General features: G+C 38.9%; 1 protein-coding gene across 2 annotated transcripts; it reads right to left on the reverse strand.

Annotated features, from left to right (window-relative positions):
* Nucleotides 1-254: 254 nt before the first annotated feature.
* Nucleotides 255-17,270, reverse strand: LOC125767886 (G-protein coupled receptor Mth2-like). 2 transcript variants are annotated; one of them, XR_007418831.1, is made up of 9 exons: nt 16,417-17,270; nt 10,349-11,106; nt 7,757-7,898; nt 4,471-4,735; nt 4,219-4,388; nt 3,972-4,146; nt 1,781-1,966; nt 1,334-1,483; nt 841-955 (listed from the first exon to the last, which is right to left on the reverse strand). XR_007418831.1 is itself a non-coding variant. In XM_049434845.1 (8 exons), the coding sequence occupies exons 2-8, from the start codon at nt 10,811-10,813 to the stop codon at nt 820-822; spliced, it is 1,539 nt and encodes a 512-aa protein (XP_049290802.1). In that variant the 5' UTR covers nt 10,814-11,106; nt 16,417-17,270; the 3' UTR covers nt 255-819. The 2 variants fall into 2 exon arrangements, 1 of the variants encoding a protein (XP_049290802.1); XM_049434845.1 differs by lacking the exon at nt 1,334-1,483 and having other exon boundaries at nt 255-955.
* Nucleotides 17,271-17,978: the final 708 nt, after the last annotated feature.

Genomic DNA, 17,978 nt, shown 5'->3' on the forward strand with positions numbered 1-17,978 from the left:
CACTTCGTGTGAGTAACGAGCGAGTTCTGTGGAAGTACTAATATTTACGTAAAATTAAACAATGCAGTAAACAGCGACCAACTGTCTGAAGATACTCTTTAAAAGAAGAAGAAACGTTTTATAACAAAACCTTAACGATATTGACCGGATTTTGATGAGGGTTTTTTTTTTGTCAGAAGCAATATAAATACGATAATATACACATTTATTGTTACACTACGTACGCAGTGAAGCACACTGAATTGTGTGTTGGATTATGTTTTGATATTTCATGCTTTGTTTATTTCTTTTTTTTATATTGTTAAGTGGTCATTTTTTGTCATAACAGCTAAGTATATTTATGAACTACGTCACATTCTTACCAATTTCTGTCACATTCCTTTCTATTCACCTCGCTATGTGTGCAACAGTTACTGAACTTTTCTCTGTCCCATTTTACCATCCGCTGTGAGGTAGATTTGAGTTAATGTCCATTCCGCCTGTTTCCTTCACTATTCCAAAAACACTAGCTTTGTACTAAAACTACTAAGAAATACTGTTTTGTTTGTGCTGGTCTAAAAACGATCACCAAAGTCGCTAGTGATCGTACCCTAGAAGGAGCTTGTACGAAGGCCCATAATAACGCCAGTAGCTTGGGAAAAATATGTAGAAATATGCCCAACTGTCACACGCGTCACAGGATTCAGGTTCTTTGGTTAGCAAATGGCCCAGTGGCTTAAATTGTTTCGCGACTTTTGCAGTGCGCTTCCGGCATCGAATATGAGATTTTGCTCGAAGAAGTCATAACGCCATACCGTCTTTGTTCGCTGGCCAGGTCGTTTACATCACGTTCGACGATTGTGTGACCAGTGGATTTTCCGATTTAGACTCCTGGTAGGACGAAACCATGGTAGCCGTTGTTCTTGTACTGCAGGATGACATCTTTTGTTCCTGTTTGATTTCCCGGATACCGAACCTGGATGAAGAGTTCAAATCGTGCCATTGTAAGAAACATATCATATCAAAGTTTTTAAAGCAATTTCGGAATAGAACATATTAGGTACGGGAAATTCTAGTTAAGGCTTGTTAGAATGTGTTCCTCCCATGTCTTAGCACCGATTTAAGTGAACCACACACCCGGAAGCGAGTTAATCAACATATTAGGGATAAACATTCTTTTGCAGCAGTGAACCAAAATAGGAGGTTTAGGTTATTTGTCACCAGCTTGTAACATTTCAAGCGGAAGAAGGGTTATCGCCAGAAGGTCATCACCGAAACCGCCCAAAAAGTTACGTCCAGCCCAGACAGGGCTGGTGCAGAACAATTCAATACCAAACAACGCAGTTCGGTTTACCTCTCGCACTGCCTCATCACCTGCCATCCGAACACACGAGAAGACTCCCACGAACAATAACCGCCCGGAAGTGAGATACAGCATAACTATCACAAGAGAGCATCGATAGCACGAACATATCACCAGGGTCACGTAGTACTGTCCCCTTTCCTTAAGATACAGACAAAACATACACATACATACACGTACGCACATGGAACGCAACACGGCGAGAAGGGAAGGAAGGGAAAAGAGATAAACAGAGAGAAGAGAGAGTTGTATGATCAATCTGGTTCGAGATCAAACCGGCTAGAAACGGACTTGTTGCGGAAACAATGTACACACGATTACAAGCTCACCAAAGCAACATGGAACGTCCGCAATGTATCCTTGAATAATTCTGCTACTTAGTATCGTTGCGATACTACCTTTAGTGGGTTCCAAGGGTTATTCAAAAACAATACTTACTTTTTGTAGATTAATCGTTTAATTTTCTGCTTCAGCACAAATAGTGCGAAAATGAGAAATCCTTGGATGCAGTTGCACACGTCCGAAACGTAAAAGATCCAAGCGTTGTTATCCACGGCCCATGAGATGATTTCCAACGACCAGGTGACACCCATCACGATGAAAAGTCGCAGGTAGAGTCCAAATCTGTTAGGAAATGAAACACATTATTAGGTTAGGTGAGATTTAGTATTTCTTGTCCTCAATTTCCTTAAAGTTTGTAAATAGCGTATGTTACGATTTTTTTCCCTGAGATAGCTAGTTATGATTTACATTTCTGCTTCTTTTACTGTTGGTCACTGTTTCCTGCATACACGACCATGAAGCGTTTTACAATATCGTTACTCATGGCGCTCCAAACATTGTTTCTTGTACAAAGAAATGGGAACGAACGTAACTATCCCTCAAATATTACACGTTATAAATACTATCACGAATTGCAGCAGGTGAGTTATTACGTATAATAAATTATTAACCCACACAGCAGGATGCAGACCTGAAGAGGATCCGCTACTATCTTCAGGCGATTAATTAAACTTACTGTAATTCATCTGAATCATCTACGGTTGTTAGTTTTGTTGAATTTGTTTACTTAATCCATTATGTTTGGATAATAAAAATTTAGACGTCATGAAATTACAGCTATAGATTATGTATTCTACGCCTTGTTCTATTCTTGTTCTACTTCTGTGGTACTGCAATTGTTGTCGATTTTTATCTTCATTCCTTTTCATATTATAACTGTCTATTTTTTTATATAGTCGGATAGTAATAATAAAAATTTATGGATATATATTCATGAGTGAGCACCAATCTAGTCGATTACATTGAAATACGAATCCAAATTGAACTTTTTGCTGAGCCATGCATTATTTCCTATTAATTTTCATGTCCGTACTTATTTCGTTGAAAATTAATTCTAAGCTCCATCATTATCTTCATGATTTTTTGTTATATTACGATATTATAAAAATGTTATGGTAACTAAGTACTTCGAAACGCCATACAAAACATTTGGTATTATTCTTGGTTAGACCAATCCTATCCTATGAAGCTTAACAGACAAAAGACAAATAAATATAATTCAAGTAGCTTATAAAGAAGTCGCAAACATTTAAAGCATTTCCAAATGTGCTACAAATCTCGTAATTTCAAAGCCTAGCTACTATGAGGTGCATATTCGCTGCGATCATATCCTTCTCTTTCTATCTCTCTATCTCTCTTCTCTCTCTCTCTCTTTCTCTTTCTCTCTCTCTCTTTCTCTCTCTATCTCTCTCACTCTCTATCTCTTTTTAACTTTTAACGTCCTCTAAGGTCACGCCGGCCATTTCTGGCTTACAAGACTTATTTTTACCGCGTAGCCGGTTAATCAGTCCTTGCTACGGAGGGACGGTCCGGATAGGATTTGATACCCAGTCCTGTCCTGAGGACCGTTTACCACATACAACACCGGGCCACATTGGAGCTTAGATTATTTGATTTATCACACTCTTCACAATATGGTCCAACATTGTAATATATCATAAAACACTGTCGTAACAATCGCATATACCTATGTGTCAAATATGTTTTACTTTCAAAATATATATTTCTCTCGGCTATACTGTTAATGTACTATTGCACATTGGGGCGGCCCGGTAGTGTATGCGATAAACGGCGTCGGTCTACACGGCAGGACCGGGTTCAAATTCCATCTGGACCATCCCCGCGTAGCAAGGAATGCCTAACCAGCTACGTGGTAAAAATAAGTCTAGTATGCCAGAAATGACAGACGAGACCTTAAAGGTCGTTAAAAGCCAAGAAGAGAGAGAGAAATTTCCCTATAATCACATCGGTTCAGAAAAAAAGGACGCGAATATATTATTCCTACAATATCAACAATTCGGTGCTCGTGGTTCTAATATTTCGATTTACATGTTCCCATTGTTTCTTCCCATCAACGTTCCCATTGACGTGGCTTTGCAGCTTACTCTATTGAATCAATTATTTGTTCATCGTGTACAATTCTAATTATTTTGTTCAGTTAAGGTACAGCGATCTGATGAAAGCAATTTGCACAATATTATTAGCCTCTTTTACCTCCTATCTTTTTACCTTAAAACTACAAATTCAGTACTAACTTTGTACAAAAACCCGATACAAATTGCATTACCTATCACGATCATTGTCCAGCTTGGTGTGGCGTTTTGAGTCACCTCGACGAACTACCGACGTTTCGCACTGTATTTTGTAAATGCGTAGAGCAGTTATTACGAAAAACACCACATTCATGAACACCAGAATCAGCAACGGCATGTACAGGTACAGGAACTCGATCAATTTATTTTCTAAAATACAAAGAAAAAGTAAGTAATTACTATAAACCATTCTCTCACCAACCGCTGCAATGGTTTACTTACCAACAAATAGACACCTGGTCGTACCAAACTGTGGTCGCAGATATTGTGGCAAGAAATCGGTGTTATCCGCCGTAATGGCTGACGCGGTCAGCAGGATCGGACAGCCCCAGGCGTACAGTGAGTAGAGCAGAAATTTCTTCGTTTCCGAGCTGCGAACACCCGTGACGCCCCTGCGGGTGGAAAAGTGATGCCACAGATTAACAAAAAAAAAACGCAACCGAGCAAATGCGTAATGCACCGTCGGGAACCTACTTGAACGTCCAGTAGATGTCGAACGACATCACGTTCAGCCAGAAGAAGCTAACCATGAACGAGAAGTAAACGATATAGCCCGAGATCACACAGGACGCGCTCGAACCGGGAAAGACGCTTAGCTGCACCATCGACAGAACCGTGTAACCGACGCTCAAGCCCAACACGTAGCACATCAGCGATTTGCCGTGCATGTTCCGCAGATCCGGTATGCAGGCGTACACGAAGAAGGTAAGCAGCAGGAACGGTACCGACAGCAGCATGCCTGAAAACGATCGACAACGATTAGCGTGGTTTGTTAATCAAAACGCTCAATGTAAACGGCCACATAATTAGCAACAGCGCGTAATAATCCCGGCTCGATTGGCTGCTACCAAAAATACAATCAACATATACTTTATTGATATCAAGAGCCATTTCGTACGAACGGGTGGTAAAGATATCCATAACCGAGCGTCAAACCATCATGCCTGAGCATTAGGAAGATTAACATGACAACTTCCGAATGTCAACAGTTGATAAGCGACCCCATGTAGATATGCCGATTGGCCGGGAAAGGCAACCACCCTTGCCACCATCTGTGATTCGGAGAACGAAAATTGAGCTGCCTTTTTATGGGGAAAAGCCTACCACCGGATCGAACGGCATGATTTTACTAATTAATCACCCATCGCTCTCCTGTTGCTATAAATTTCTTCCTGAAGTGTGAGAGGTTATGATTAAATTTCGAGGAAAAAAACCTAATTATATCAATACTTGGAAACGCGGTGACGTTCGAATACCGAAATAAACTGCGAGCGTTTCAAGAACACCACATCAAAGCATAATTATTCATTTATAAATGAAATTACTATTAAAACGAAATCACCATTACAATTAAAACTATTAAAACATTACTATTAAAACGAAAACCATTACAAATTAAAGAACAAACTGATAATAATAGAAAACAAAACAAAGAGAAGAAATATTATTATAAAAATTTCCATTGTATAATAATAAGACAAAAATATGAAATAAGACAAACAAACATGTTAATACTGCTCAACATTTCTCGCCTTGTTTTCGTTGGCGATTTTTAGAACCTTTTTGTCTTCAATTTTTGTCTGTTTATTTTCTTTATTCGGTTCGTCTCTTGTTAGAGTGGATGTTTTTCTATACTGCATATTATTGTAAATCATAGAAAATTGCTTTTTGTATTCAACTATTACCAATGATTTAATGTTCCACTAGAAACGAACAAGAGCTGAATATGTCATCTAGGTCCCTGCGGGGCAAGGCCCCAGTTTGATTAGGTTTTATCAGTGATCTTCACCGAAACCAATCTGTCTTTTCGGGTGGGTTGCATACGGTACTCGATGGTCACCCCATCACAGACGAACAAATACGGTGTAATATAATACGATGTCCACCACCCACAACGCTCTACCTGAACCCCTTTTTTGACGGCGCCACAAATGTTAATGAATGACAATAATGAACCCCGCTTTTCCTACTTCTCCATCTCTCTCCTTCTCTTTCTATGTCTCGCTTATCCAGCCCTTCGGTTCCTCCATAGGGAGAACCCATCACAGGCATATGGTCACGATAGGAAGCTTATTGGCAAAGGCATAGTATTTGAATTCGGATATGCCGCTAGTTTGCATTATGCCCTGGGTTTGCCCTGGATTACATCAGTAGAACCACAGAACCACATGCAGAAACTCTTTCTGCACGTTTTGCCACACCTTCGGTTGGTAGCAGAAGGCGTTATGCGATTGAAAAAAAAACATAATCGAAATGGCGCTTATTGTCAGTTCACCGAAAAGTAAACAACGTGCTTCCGTTATTGAATTGTACATCGCAGTTTTCACAGTTTCTCCTTTCTTTCGGTTCTGGAAAAGGGGAATAGCTCTTTTCTCGATAGATTCGACTAATGGCTTACATAGAATTGGAACTTTTTTTACGTATCCAAATTCGTAGAAATCTATTTTTACAAGCGCTTGAATTGAGGAAATGGTTCAGGACTGTGAAATTAATCTATGAAGTAACCTAATCCTACAAACTACAAATATTTGATCGTATTACGTTCGAATATTTTTGTACCAAACATAAACGAAACTTTGTTCAGTTTGTTATTAGTGAAATTTATTATTTACTTATTAAATGCTTCAAAACGTACCGCCCCGTTGTTACGAGGAGCAACAAATATAAATAACAAATAAACAAAATATTTTCACAACGCATAAAAATGATTAAACAAAACAGTAAAGAAGTGACTGAGCAAACCAAAGGGTAAAATCTTTGATATCAATAGAAATTAAAATATACTTTATAAATACATAGCAAAAACTATGTTAAATATAAAAAAATAAAAAAAAATAGATAAAAGTTAAGAGGATTAACAAAGAACATTCTAGTTGGATTTGTATGTCCTTTAATATTCAGTAAAGAAATAAAAAAGGAATTGAACTTGATGATCATGAAAAACTCAAAAAAAAATCAGTAAAATTTCTCAAAAAATAAATATTATATGAAACTTTCTATTCCTTTACTGAAAAAGATCGCATATATTAACCTCTATACACCATACTGAATGGCCACCCAAAGAACATTTCTACCCTTATCCAAAATAAATTTGGCTGCTCGGCAAACAGCATAACCACTTAACACGTGCCAATTCAAATTAGTTCTACGTCATCAGACTTTTGCCGCGACCATGATTGGCACATTTTTTTCTGTTACGATAGGGGAAACCCTCAACAGCCACATTCTGGCTTAGAAACCAACTCATCCAGACAACATGGCCACTAAACGGTGTCACTCCTGAGACTACTTCAGACTTTCCTATTCCCACGTAGTAGGGTTTTGTGTATCGCAGAACGGCGTAGGTCATCCAATGTCAAAACCCATCACCCATCGGTATAATTGGTCGCGACTGGGTTATTACCGGCCGGTCTGGGTATCGGAGCAACAGATGGCGGTATGAGATTATCAACCAGACCGGAAGCCATTAGAGACTATCGGGCAGAAGAACGCTGGTGCCGATCTAGCAAAATTAGCGGCACATGACAAACACTAAATAGACAGCTATTGTTTGATGTTCGAGATGCTGCAGCCCAAAAGGGGCGCATAATAAACGGGCGGCTCGATACACTCCCACACGGCACAGTGTCAATATTGTGCATATCGTTTGGAGTCGTAAACCGTCTCGTCATGGTTAAACAACATTCCCACAGAAACAGCCAATAAGCCAAACTCGACTAATTACACCGCATTACGCATCTTAGGACCGCGTGTTACTTACCGACCGGATAGAGATTGTACTTGAACTCTTCATTCGACGTGAAGCAAACGAGTCCGGAGGCGAGGGTTTTATTCGCTCTGGGCGCTAAACAGTACTGGTTGCGTGGAATAAGCGTATCCTCCGCTATGATAAGGCTTCCGTTCTGGAAAAACAAATTTAAAAGGAAAAACGGTCAAAAGAATTATTATATGAATCTCTTAATATTTAAGTTAAAAATTTATTTATATAAAAGAAGTAAGTACACCCAAACCGTAAAACCTCAATCACACCTTTTACATGACAAAAGTTTATGCTAGATCAAATAAAGTGGAATCAAACTTTTTTACTTCGATGAGCACATTTTGCTGATTTACGTCACACAGCAGTGTGATCTTTCAAGTATTACTCATTTCGATGGTCTTCACATTTGACACGCGTGTACAAAGATCAATGGAGAGAAAGATTGTTTCCACATCTTCATTGTATGCCCCTTCTTCTTTTTTTATCTAATCCATCATACAACTGAAACGAACATGAAACGTACGACGAAAAGATCTCAAAACGATTACCGAAAAAAAATAGCCGACGAAAAAATCGACGATTGATCGTTACATCTTTTGCGTTTGTTTGACATCTACGATCGACCATGCTGTTGTCAGCCAGCACACAATTTGATGCCGTTTCGTACGTGCCTAATAGCAGTGCAACAATCTTCCATATACCGAGAATAAACAATTATGACTTTATCTAAACCAAGCGTTTCAAAGCAAAAAGGTACAGGGAAATCCAAATCACTTCCCCTTGGCGGGACTCCCTCCGATCCGTTTATCAACTGTTGCGTCACTATGCAAACTACTTCAACAACCCCACTCATTCACACTAACTTGTGCTAAGTGTTACCACAAATAGTATCAGCCAAAGGAAATTCTAGCGAACGAATACCGTCAACGGTGCATTGCATACCACCGCTATAATCAATGCCACTTCAAATTTGCCACCAGCACAATCACCTTTCGGCCTTCAGTTTATGGCGCAGGTTTGCAAAATTGTTATGACAAGAAACTCATAAATAATTGTCAATCATTCGCTTGCAGAAGCTTGGCTTAACATTCCATCTTCCCTGGCTGTAAATCGCATAGTGTAATTATTATTTTATCCTCCCATTATTTCTATCGTTCTTTGCCATATTTGCGATACGCTACGAAAACGAGGAATCATTCTGAATCATAAGAAAAAAATCATATCAATAGACTTGGCCTTCAACATGCTGGTTCCTCTTGAGTTAATCCTTCCGATCAAATCCACCGCAAATGAATCTAGTGTCGCGTGTGTTTCACTTCCCGTTTGTAACCACGCGCGCAGGTCATCAATGGTGTGAACGGCAAACTGGAATTGGACTTGAAAAAATCGAATCCATAACCACAAAAAAATACCGTCAAAAACCCATCCATCATTTCTTGCGATGGAGATGGTAAACAATAGGACACCAAATCAAGTGAAACGTAAAAATTGTTTTATTAATTATCATTCATTAATCCATCTTATCTTCAGCTTGAAATCCTTTGCTTATTTCATGTCTGTCAATCCGATCGCTGAGTTAAAAAAGTGTAGATTTAACTCAAATATTCTCAAATTTGAAGTCAAATCAAGTCAAATCTTCTTATTTGAAGAAGTCAACAACAGAGTTCTATTCACAGTATCAAACGTATCCAAACTTCAACGTTCTTTAACTTCGAAGAACACAAAACAGCAACCGAAGTGGTAAAAAATAAAATGAAAATATAAATATTAATTACAACGTTTAGCAGTTCAATCTCTTGCTAAACATCAATAAAAGTTGTATTGTAGGTTGGGTTGGACAAGTGGACAGTGTCGTCTACAAGTTCGTGTTAAACACATTACACAGTTTAAATTCGATTTTAGTGTCGTGAGAGAAACCCAGCTACTAATTCCTACAAAGTCATCTACAAGGACACAAAAAGCGTGACAGTCCCAAACTTGAGGTGGCGGGATTAACGATCATTTGTTCATAATATATATAATGGCATATATATTCATATAATGGCACAACAACAAAGGACTTTGATTAGACGAAATTTTGACGGAAAACTGCATAAAAAAATCAAAACATTAAGCTTATACACCTTCAAGTTATTACCTCCACTGTATACTAGATATCGAATCCACAAATCAGTGTCAGAATTCTTCAGACTTCACACGATCTCTACTCGTAATTTTACTGAGAATGTTCACATAGCTTTCCTATTTCTGTGTCCTAGGTCATTGAAGTCATTTATTTAGAATTCAGCTCTGAGCCTGGGTTCCAGTGGATCTTTGGCAATATGCGGTATCTGAAGAGAGATCATACAATATTACTTGATCGATACCTGAGTGCCTGAGCATTGGTACTTTGCGAACGACACTCAGGGCTCTATGGACTAATTACCAAAAACAATTTTATTTAAATTCTTTTGAAAACGGCCGAGTCGTAAATCATTAAAGAAAAGACTTATATATATTCAAAACGGTCTTACTAAAAACACGATAAGAGCATCTGATCGGTAAGCACCAAAAACATAAATCACTCCATGGGACGCGAATTCTTCAACTTACCCTTGCAATATTCCACTCATCCGCCGGGTTTTCCTCTGGTAGCAGCTCATACACCTGTCCACACGGCTTCCCATACAGAAAGCCGTACTGGGACAGGTTGCGCAGATCGTCCTTTTCCGTCGCACTAACATTCACCATGATCGGTAAGTATTTATCCGAGCGCTCACAGCCTTTACCAAGGAACTCATGCTCACCACAGCACAACCGCACACATATCCGAACCGCACACAAACACCCGCGAATATATTCCGCCACGTACTTCTTCGTGGCAAAGTCTTCATACTCATAGTCGATCGTACGGTAGTACGTCTGGTTATAGATCACCCCATTATGACGGATCTCACCATTCGGTAATCGCTCCCCGTCCGTGATGTTAACCGAATCGATGAAATCACACGGCAAACTACACACACTGGACCGCACCCCGAACAGGACCAACAGACAGGCGAATATCCTCCCGTACATCCTTACTGACGTCTCGGACCGTACTGAGCTACAAAAGCAGGAACTGATAGGTATGCTCACGCCTACTGTCACTAACCTACAAGCCCATTTTCATCCACCGGTCTGCGTTAAAGTCGTCCAAATGCTTCCGAAAGTTGTGTATGCGACAACACTGCTTAACCGAAAACCAGTTCCTCGGAATTTTGGATAACGAACTCGGGAAAACACACCTGCACTATCCACTTTATAGCACCTTTCTATTGCGTTCCGGTTGCGGACTGCACATCCCAAACCTAAACCCCGGTCCGGTTTGTCTGGAAAAAAGAACGGCGGAAAGCAGAAAATAAGACACTCGTAAATTAAAACCGACACCACTCGGGCCACAGAACACACCCCGGCGCTTGGATGATGGGTCAATATCAATACCCATCCCTCACGAAGAATCGGAATAACCCACCACGAAATACGTGCCTCCCCATGGGGCCGGTCTGGATTGCTTTCTTGGCTGCTGAAGAAAAGAATGCATCCAGTCTGGCAAGCGCACAAATCTCGCAAAGGTCATTCACGTTTCGCACACCTGCAACGAGCTAACGAGCATTTATTTCCCAGTATCAGCAAAGAAAAAAAATGGAGAGTTTTCCTTGTTTATATCCACTTCTAAACACGTGTGACCGAAATATGTTGCTTTCCGGCTGAAGCGAACACAAATATTAGTTCAATTTGATGAATTACTATCGTTTGGTAAGGTGCGTTGGGCAAATACCAATAGCCGGTAAAGCAACATAACGCTGCAAACGAAACGACCCTGAACATATCCGTGGTTTGTTTAGGGTATTTTGAAGGGTGAATAAATTTTCAACAATTAGGTATACGTATCGTTTGCAAACTGATTAATTCTAATATTTCTCTTCTTTTCTAATATTAAGACGTGAGCAACAGATTTCAGTCTCTGTTTTGTATCTTCGATGCTCATAAATGTATGTTGATTTAAAGTAGAAAACTATTTCTTATTATCTCTGTATTTCTACTTCTTGTTTATCCTTCCAATAATCAACAAACTATCCTGCAATCTCTAGATCACTCAAGTGACAATGGTTTTCGACGACAGATATCCATGGAACGAGGACCAAAATCTATAACCCAGCAAGATGAGCTCCTACGTCAACTCAATAAAAATCGTTAATTAACATTTTAGCACTGTTTTCCCTTGGCAACACTCTCACTATCATGGCTTCCAGGCCCTTCCTGCACCGGGTGTTGTGTGTCGTCCTAATGGCGCCAACAAGCTGGACAAATTTCGAACAATCCATTAGGCCTGAAGACAAATAATGATCGACCGAAATAAACGGCGCTTGTAATGAATGGCTGTACAGACGAGATACGCTTTTAGCTCCAAATAAGCATTGCCCAAAATAGCGCAAAATGCGCATAATTTTATCCTGAACGAAGCATTTCCGTTCACGCCCGATAACGGTTCTCTGGTTCGTCTGTGAATATGAACAAACATTTGCAAAAAAAAAAAAACAGGAAAGAGAGCATGTTGTGCACGAAATGAATACAAAAAAAAACAAATCACAGCCTGCAGCTAGTACGTAATCCAGTGTGCAAAATGTAACAAGCGTTTTCTTTTATCACGTCTTTCCTTTTATCACGTGGTGTACAATCGCAATGCTACGACGACTCTTTAAAGCATATTTTATTGCATTCATAACTGTTCGTATCACGAGCTAGAATTAGTTTTATCTTTTCTCCGAAACTTCTTTGTTTGCGGGTTGCAACAGGATTTAAAACATGGAGCTGTTTCGCATTATAGATTGTGGAAGAAAAATGCATCGCACAAAACAAAAAAAAAATAAATCTAATGGTAATTAATTAACCTGTAAAGTATGGTTTTCCAATTGCTCCCGGGTCAGCAAGATCAATCAGGGATCAAGTTTAACGGTCAACTGTAATACTAGGAAGATCACTAGACAATCTAAAGAAAAAAAGTTTCACCATTCACGTTCCACACGCGATGCACATCAGGCTAATAAAAGTATGGTGAATGTAAGGGCGAAAAAATACATTCAGACAATACATTCTAGTGAATGAATATTCCCATAGTTATCATATGATCTATCAATGGTACTCCCGTATTGACGTCATGCATGGAAATAAGAGCATTTATGAGTGAAAACATCCACCCCTTTCTAACGTTTTTTTATGTAATTTGTGCTTCTAACTAGTAGCTGCTATTGTTTGATAATGTCATAGAGCTTTGAGAAAATAGGGATCTTTACCTTTTGATCCATTGATCGTAGTAAATATAATTTTAAATTTCGTCTTATTTTTGAGGCTTGGTTGTAAAGATCAAAGAACAACAATATATTCTCTCTTCAAATGTTAACCACAAAATTTAAAACTATTAAAACTGTAACCTTATTCCCCTGTAGAACACAGCCCTAAACAAATGCCTTGGAGTAAGAGGGTTTCATACTGTTTATTTTAAAGTTTACTCGAGCAATACCTCTATGTTTCTCCCATAAGTATACATCTCTATATTTTAACCCAAGGTTGAGAACAACTATGGAACAACTGGCATAATCCAAACACCATAGAAAACTAGCGAAAAGAGTTCAGCCTAAAGTATTTCATTTCATTCACAGAGCTCATTCCGGTATCTATTTTGGTGTGCAAAAAGATAACCAGGATATAATGTCTTTCCTGTTCGGGAGAATCTTTCTTCGGGCATTTCTCCTCCACTAAGTGTAATTAGTGGTGCAAAGTAGTTCCCTTTATTAAACATCTCTATGAATGATGTAAAATTTTTGAATGTATTTTTTCATTTCTAAACATAAATCAATCATTTATACACCTTCTTATCACTTTGCTAAGTGTTAGAGTTTGGTATAAATTAAAAATATCATGTGCAAAATTGTTCGTACTTGTGACCAAAAGAATGGTTTTTTTCTGTATTTAGCAGCCTAAAAGTAATCAATATTTAATCGCATGGTTACGAATTGCTTCACAATATTAGGCATCAAATAAATTTTATTAATATAAAATTCTAATTCTAAATTCTAAATTTCTGAAACTTTTGAAAAGAAAAAAATATCTTTATGAAACAAATGAAGTTAATTAATCCAACATAAAATTGAAAGATTTGGCAAAACAAAGAAAGGAATTTGCAACGAGTTTAACTGATTTTATTACATATCGTTAAAAATGTTTGTTTTATGTTAAATTTCGAGCAGTCGTGTTTTGAACTATTAGTTCATATTTTCTTTGCCATTCAAGGTCATATCTTTGACTAAGCCAAGTAAGAGATCCGTTTTACACGACTGTTACCAGCTAAAAATATTCATAACAATCTGCTTGTACTGCTCCGTTCGGGGAAACGTGTTGACCGATGGGTACCAACCCGTACTAGGGCACCCTGGTTACCCTCATGGTGCATAATGATCCTCTGTTGAATGATGACCCGCACAACCGCACATCCAATGCAACCGGATATGATCGGATCACGAGCGCATATTATTAATTACACAAGCGGGTGGTATAATTCCACCCATTCGGTACATATTACAAACGGGGAAAAGCCAAATTACACACACAGAGTTTGCTTACTCCAACAGTGGAATATTTTGTTCAATTACCATAACTCACCCGATTACAAAACCGCTTCACTGTGTGACTCAATTTTAAAACGCCAAATTCAAAATTCTACTGTGAAGTCTTCAAACCAAAATTTTAAGCCCTGTGTTTGATCCCTTCTTTACTTCCGCATCAGCATGAAATTAATCAACAATCATGCCAAAAACCTGTTCTATTTCGAAGTTCATACAAATCGGCCGTTTTCTGTCTGTCTTTCTAACTCCACAGTTTCGCCCATCGACATTTCCTTGCAAAGGTCGTTCGTTTTATGGATGTCAGACCGTCCTTCACCGATCGCACTTCACGATCGCCTGAGAGGGTCAGTAAGCGAGATTGTTTCAAATCCCATTATTTTGTTTAAAAACATACTTAAGAAAATTGAAAACTCCTGTACTGATTACCTAGACGGCAAGTTACTTGAATCATTTAAATGTCTTTTGTACAAATAGCTTGTACTTCCCGAATGCCTTAGGAATGTTAATGAGGATCGACACATCTAATCTTTTTTTATGAGCTATTGCTATTCGCTACCATGCAGTGTTCCATGGTACGTGATTTCGCAACTTCTTCGCAATGAAAGTCATACTACAGAATTTATAAAATCAAATCCAAAACCCCCAATCACCTCCATTGAACGTGGGGAGTTTTTGTTTTGATGCGACTTCACTCTCTCAAAATACCGGTTTTGCGTTTGCAATAGTGAGTGTTTTGTCCCAAAAACTGAACCATGTTGATGGAGACACAAGGTGTACGGTTGTTTTCGTTTCAGAGCTAGTTCTTTGACTGCGTGGGTTATGGTACAGCCATTTATCAACAGACAAGCGAGGAGTTCATTTACAATAACATATTAATCGTAGCTTGTTTGATTTGGCATGTCACCTATTTCTGAGTCTTTTTTTCTTTGTTAAGACAAGTATGTTCCTAACTTTGAGCAAAAAACTCTCAACTATTTTACACAATAATGCACTGAACTTATTTATAGTCTCTGGTGCTTCAGTTCACACATGACATCACATTCAACTTCACTGATGATAAAGCATATTTGACGATCATGTTTCATACGGTCTTTATATCATAGCACAGTAGCTTTACTGACGAGATAATACGAGAAAAAAACTCCAACAAGCATTATTTCCAATTTTCTTCGTGTAGTTCCAGATATTCAATCATAGTGCCACAAAACCGGAATCAATAGGGTAATCGATATGTCGAAACAAAAAAAAGTCCCACACTACAGCAACCTGCTGATGTGTCTCGCTGTAATGCACACACAAGGTGAGTTCCTTTCACTTCAATACTGCTCTGTCGCGAATCCCGCTAGTAATGTTCGCCCATAAAAACGGTATTGTAATCTGCATAAAACTACGCTACCAGACATGTCTCCACCGAGCTATGGATCGTCACATAGGTTTACCAAAATTACCATACTTGAATGAGTGTTGAAAGCAACACAAAAATGAAGAATTTATTTCTAAAAATCTACGTCTCCACTCTTTGACTCAATCGAGAACTGGAGAACTGGAGAAAAAAAAGCAAACACACTCTAAACCCTCTTTTCCCGTGTAGCAATGTAGTGGCAAGGAACGGAAACAATCTTAAAGGGGCTTATCCACACAGTATTCAACGACACCGATAACGCACCATATCTTATCGAACTTCTTCTGGTGCATTTGATAGTCCGTGAACCGTGCCTTGCCTTATTCGATGTGCCGATGGGGCACAAATCATTGTCAACATTGTCATCCGGTAGGTTTCGCTAGCAATCATGACCCCTTTAGACGTATACTCTCTTTTACGATACTGTTTTGTTGTTGTTTTTTCTTCTATATCTTCTGATAAACACCGTAAAACCATGCACAACATGTAGGTTGTATAGGCCAGTAGCCTAACGTCCTTAAACTGAACATTTGATTGACACCAATAAAGTGACTTTTAGAACAAATTGATACGGTTGTTGATAAACATGAACCCAAAATTAGACTTCAACCTACCCGTTGACGCAATACCACTACGGTGCTGGATATTGGTTAGAACGAGAATTTCTGCAAAACCCGGACACACATCTTCTTAAATTGTTTCACGATTAAAGATAATCTTGACACTGAGCGCACAACTTTCTTCTAACCAGCAGAAGACGATGATCCGCACCATGAAGATCGCCCACTTGATCAACTCCCTTTTGTTGTATATCGCCGTCGACACTCGATTATCTCCGATTCTTCTTCGATGGGCTTCTCCTAAACGTACGAGAATTCCCCTACAATCGTTTCGTGATCTACCGAGAAAATGCGGTCACACAAGCACTCAATCGCGTAAAACACTCACTCTCACTTCGGTTGTGACTCGTTTGTCGCAATCCTGGAACTTCCGCACTAAAATCCCTATCACCACAAACTCCAATTCATGGCGAAACACCAGTTTGAACGAAAAAAAAAACACTCAGGAAGATCACAACACTACGATCACGATCACCGCGAAAGAGAAAAACAGGTTTAGTCCAACAGCCTCCACCGAACACTGTGCAGCCGGCTAGTGACGCTTCCGCAACTATAGCAACTTCGCCGTTTCACGGTTCTCGTTGGCTGACGCGCCAAAGTTCGAACACCAGGTTGTGGTGCGGGTTTTGCGCGGGATCTTTGCTTATTTAGCACGTACGTACGCACACGCCATCACTGTTGGTGGACACGACTCGAGTGTTATGAGCGGACGCTCGTTCGCACGTTCGACTTCGCTGACCGTTCGAATCGGATTGAGACTTGACAATGCGTGAGAGCCCGCTGGAAGCCACCACACGCGGTTGCCGCTGCAGGCGTGCAAATTGTTTTGTATCGGACAAGAGGACAAACACAGATATCGGCCCCGACAGCTGAAGTCAATCATCCGCGATACCGTGTCGTTGCATGCGGTGCGCACGGTGGAACCGTCTCACGATGGTTAAAAATTACAATAAATTTTATGTATTTTACAAACATGTATTGTGAAAAATAATGACAGAAATAAATAGTTTATAAATGCTTTTAAAAACATTGAAAATAAAAGTTAAATTACGTTTAATAAAAATAATTTCAATCTTATAACAAAATTGCTTCGAATTCGAAATCACATCAAATAGAAATTTCAATAGTAATTTCTTAACAAATTTTATTTATATTTTTTACTAATGTAGACCAACGGCTTCGGTACACTTTCCAATAGTGCGAAGAAACATCGGTTTTTTTCACGTGTGTTGATGGAAGGGTAAACCCAACATAACAAACGAACTGTCGATGATACGTTGTTTTTTTTCGTATTTATTTACTTTGAACTATATACTTTACTGAAAATTTTTGGCGTCAAATTTCAAATTAAAGTTCTATCCGCTTACTTTAGTAGTAAGAATTTTTGTGTTCGTCGTTATGCTTGATCAACGATCTTACATATGTCAATATAAAAACGAATTAAGAGAAGGCATTATGGCAGATATTTTAAAATGCTTAAAAATATAGTTTATTACATAATAAATAATATTCACTTAAAATATTCTTCACGAATTAGAACCTTCACTAAGCAGGAA

Source organism: Anopheles funestus, chromosome 3RL, assembly GCF_943734845.2.
Source record: "Anopheles funestus chromosome 3RL, idAnoFuneDA-416_04, whole genome shotgun sequence".
Taxonomy (NCBI): Eukaryota; Metazoa; Arthropoda; class Insecta; order Diptera; family Culicidae; genus Anopheles; species Anopheles funestus.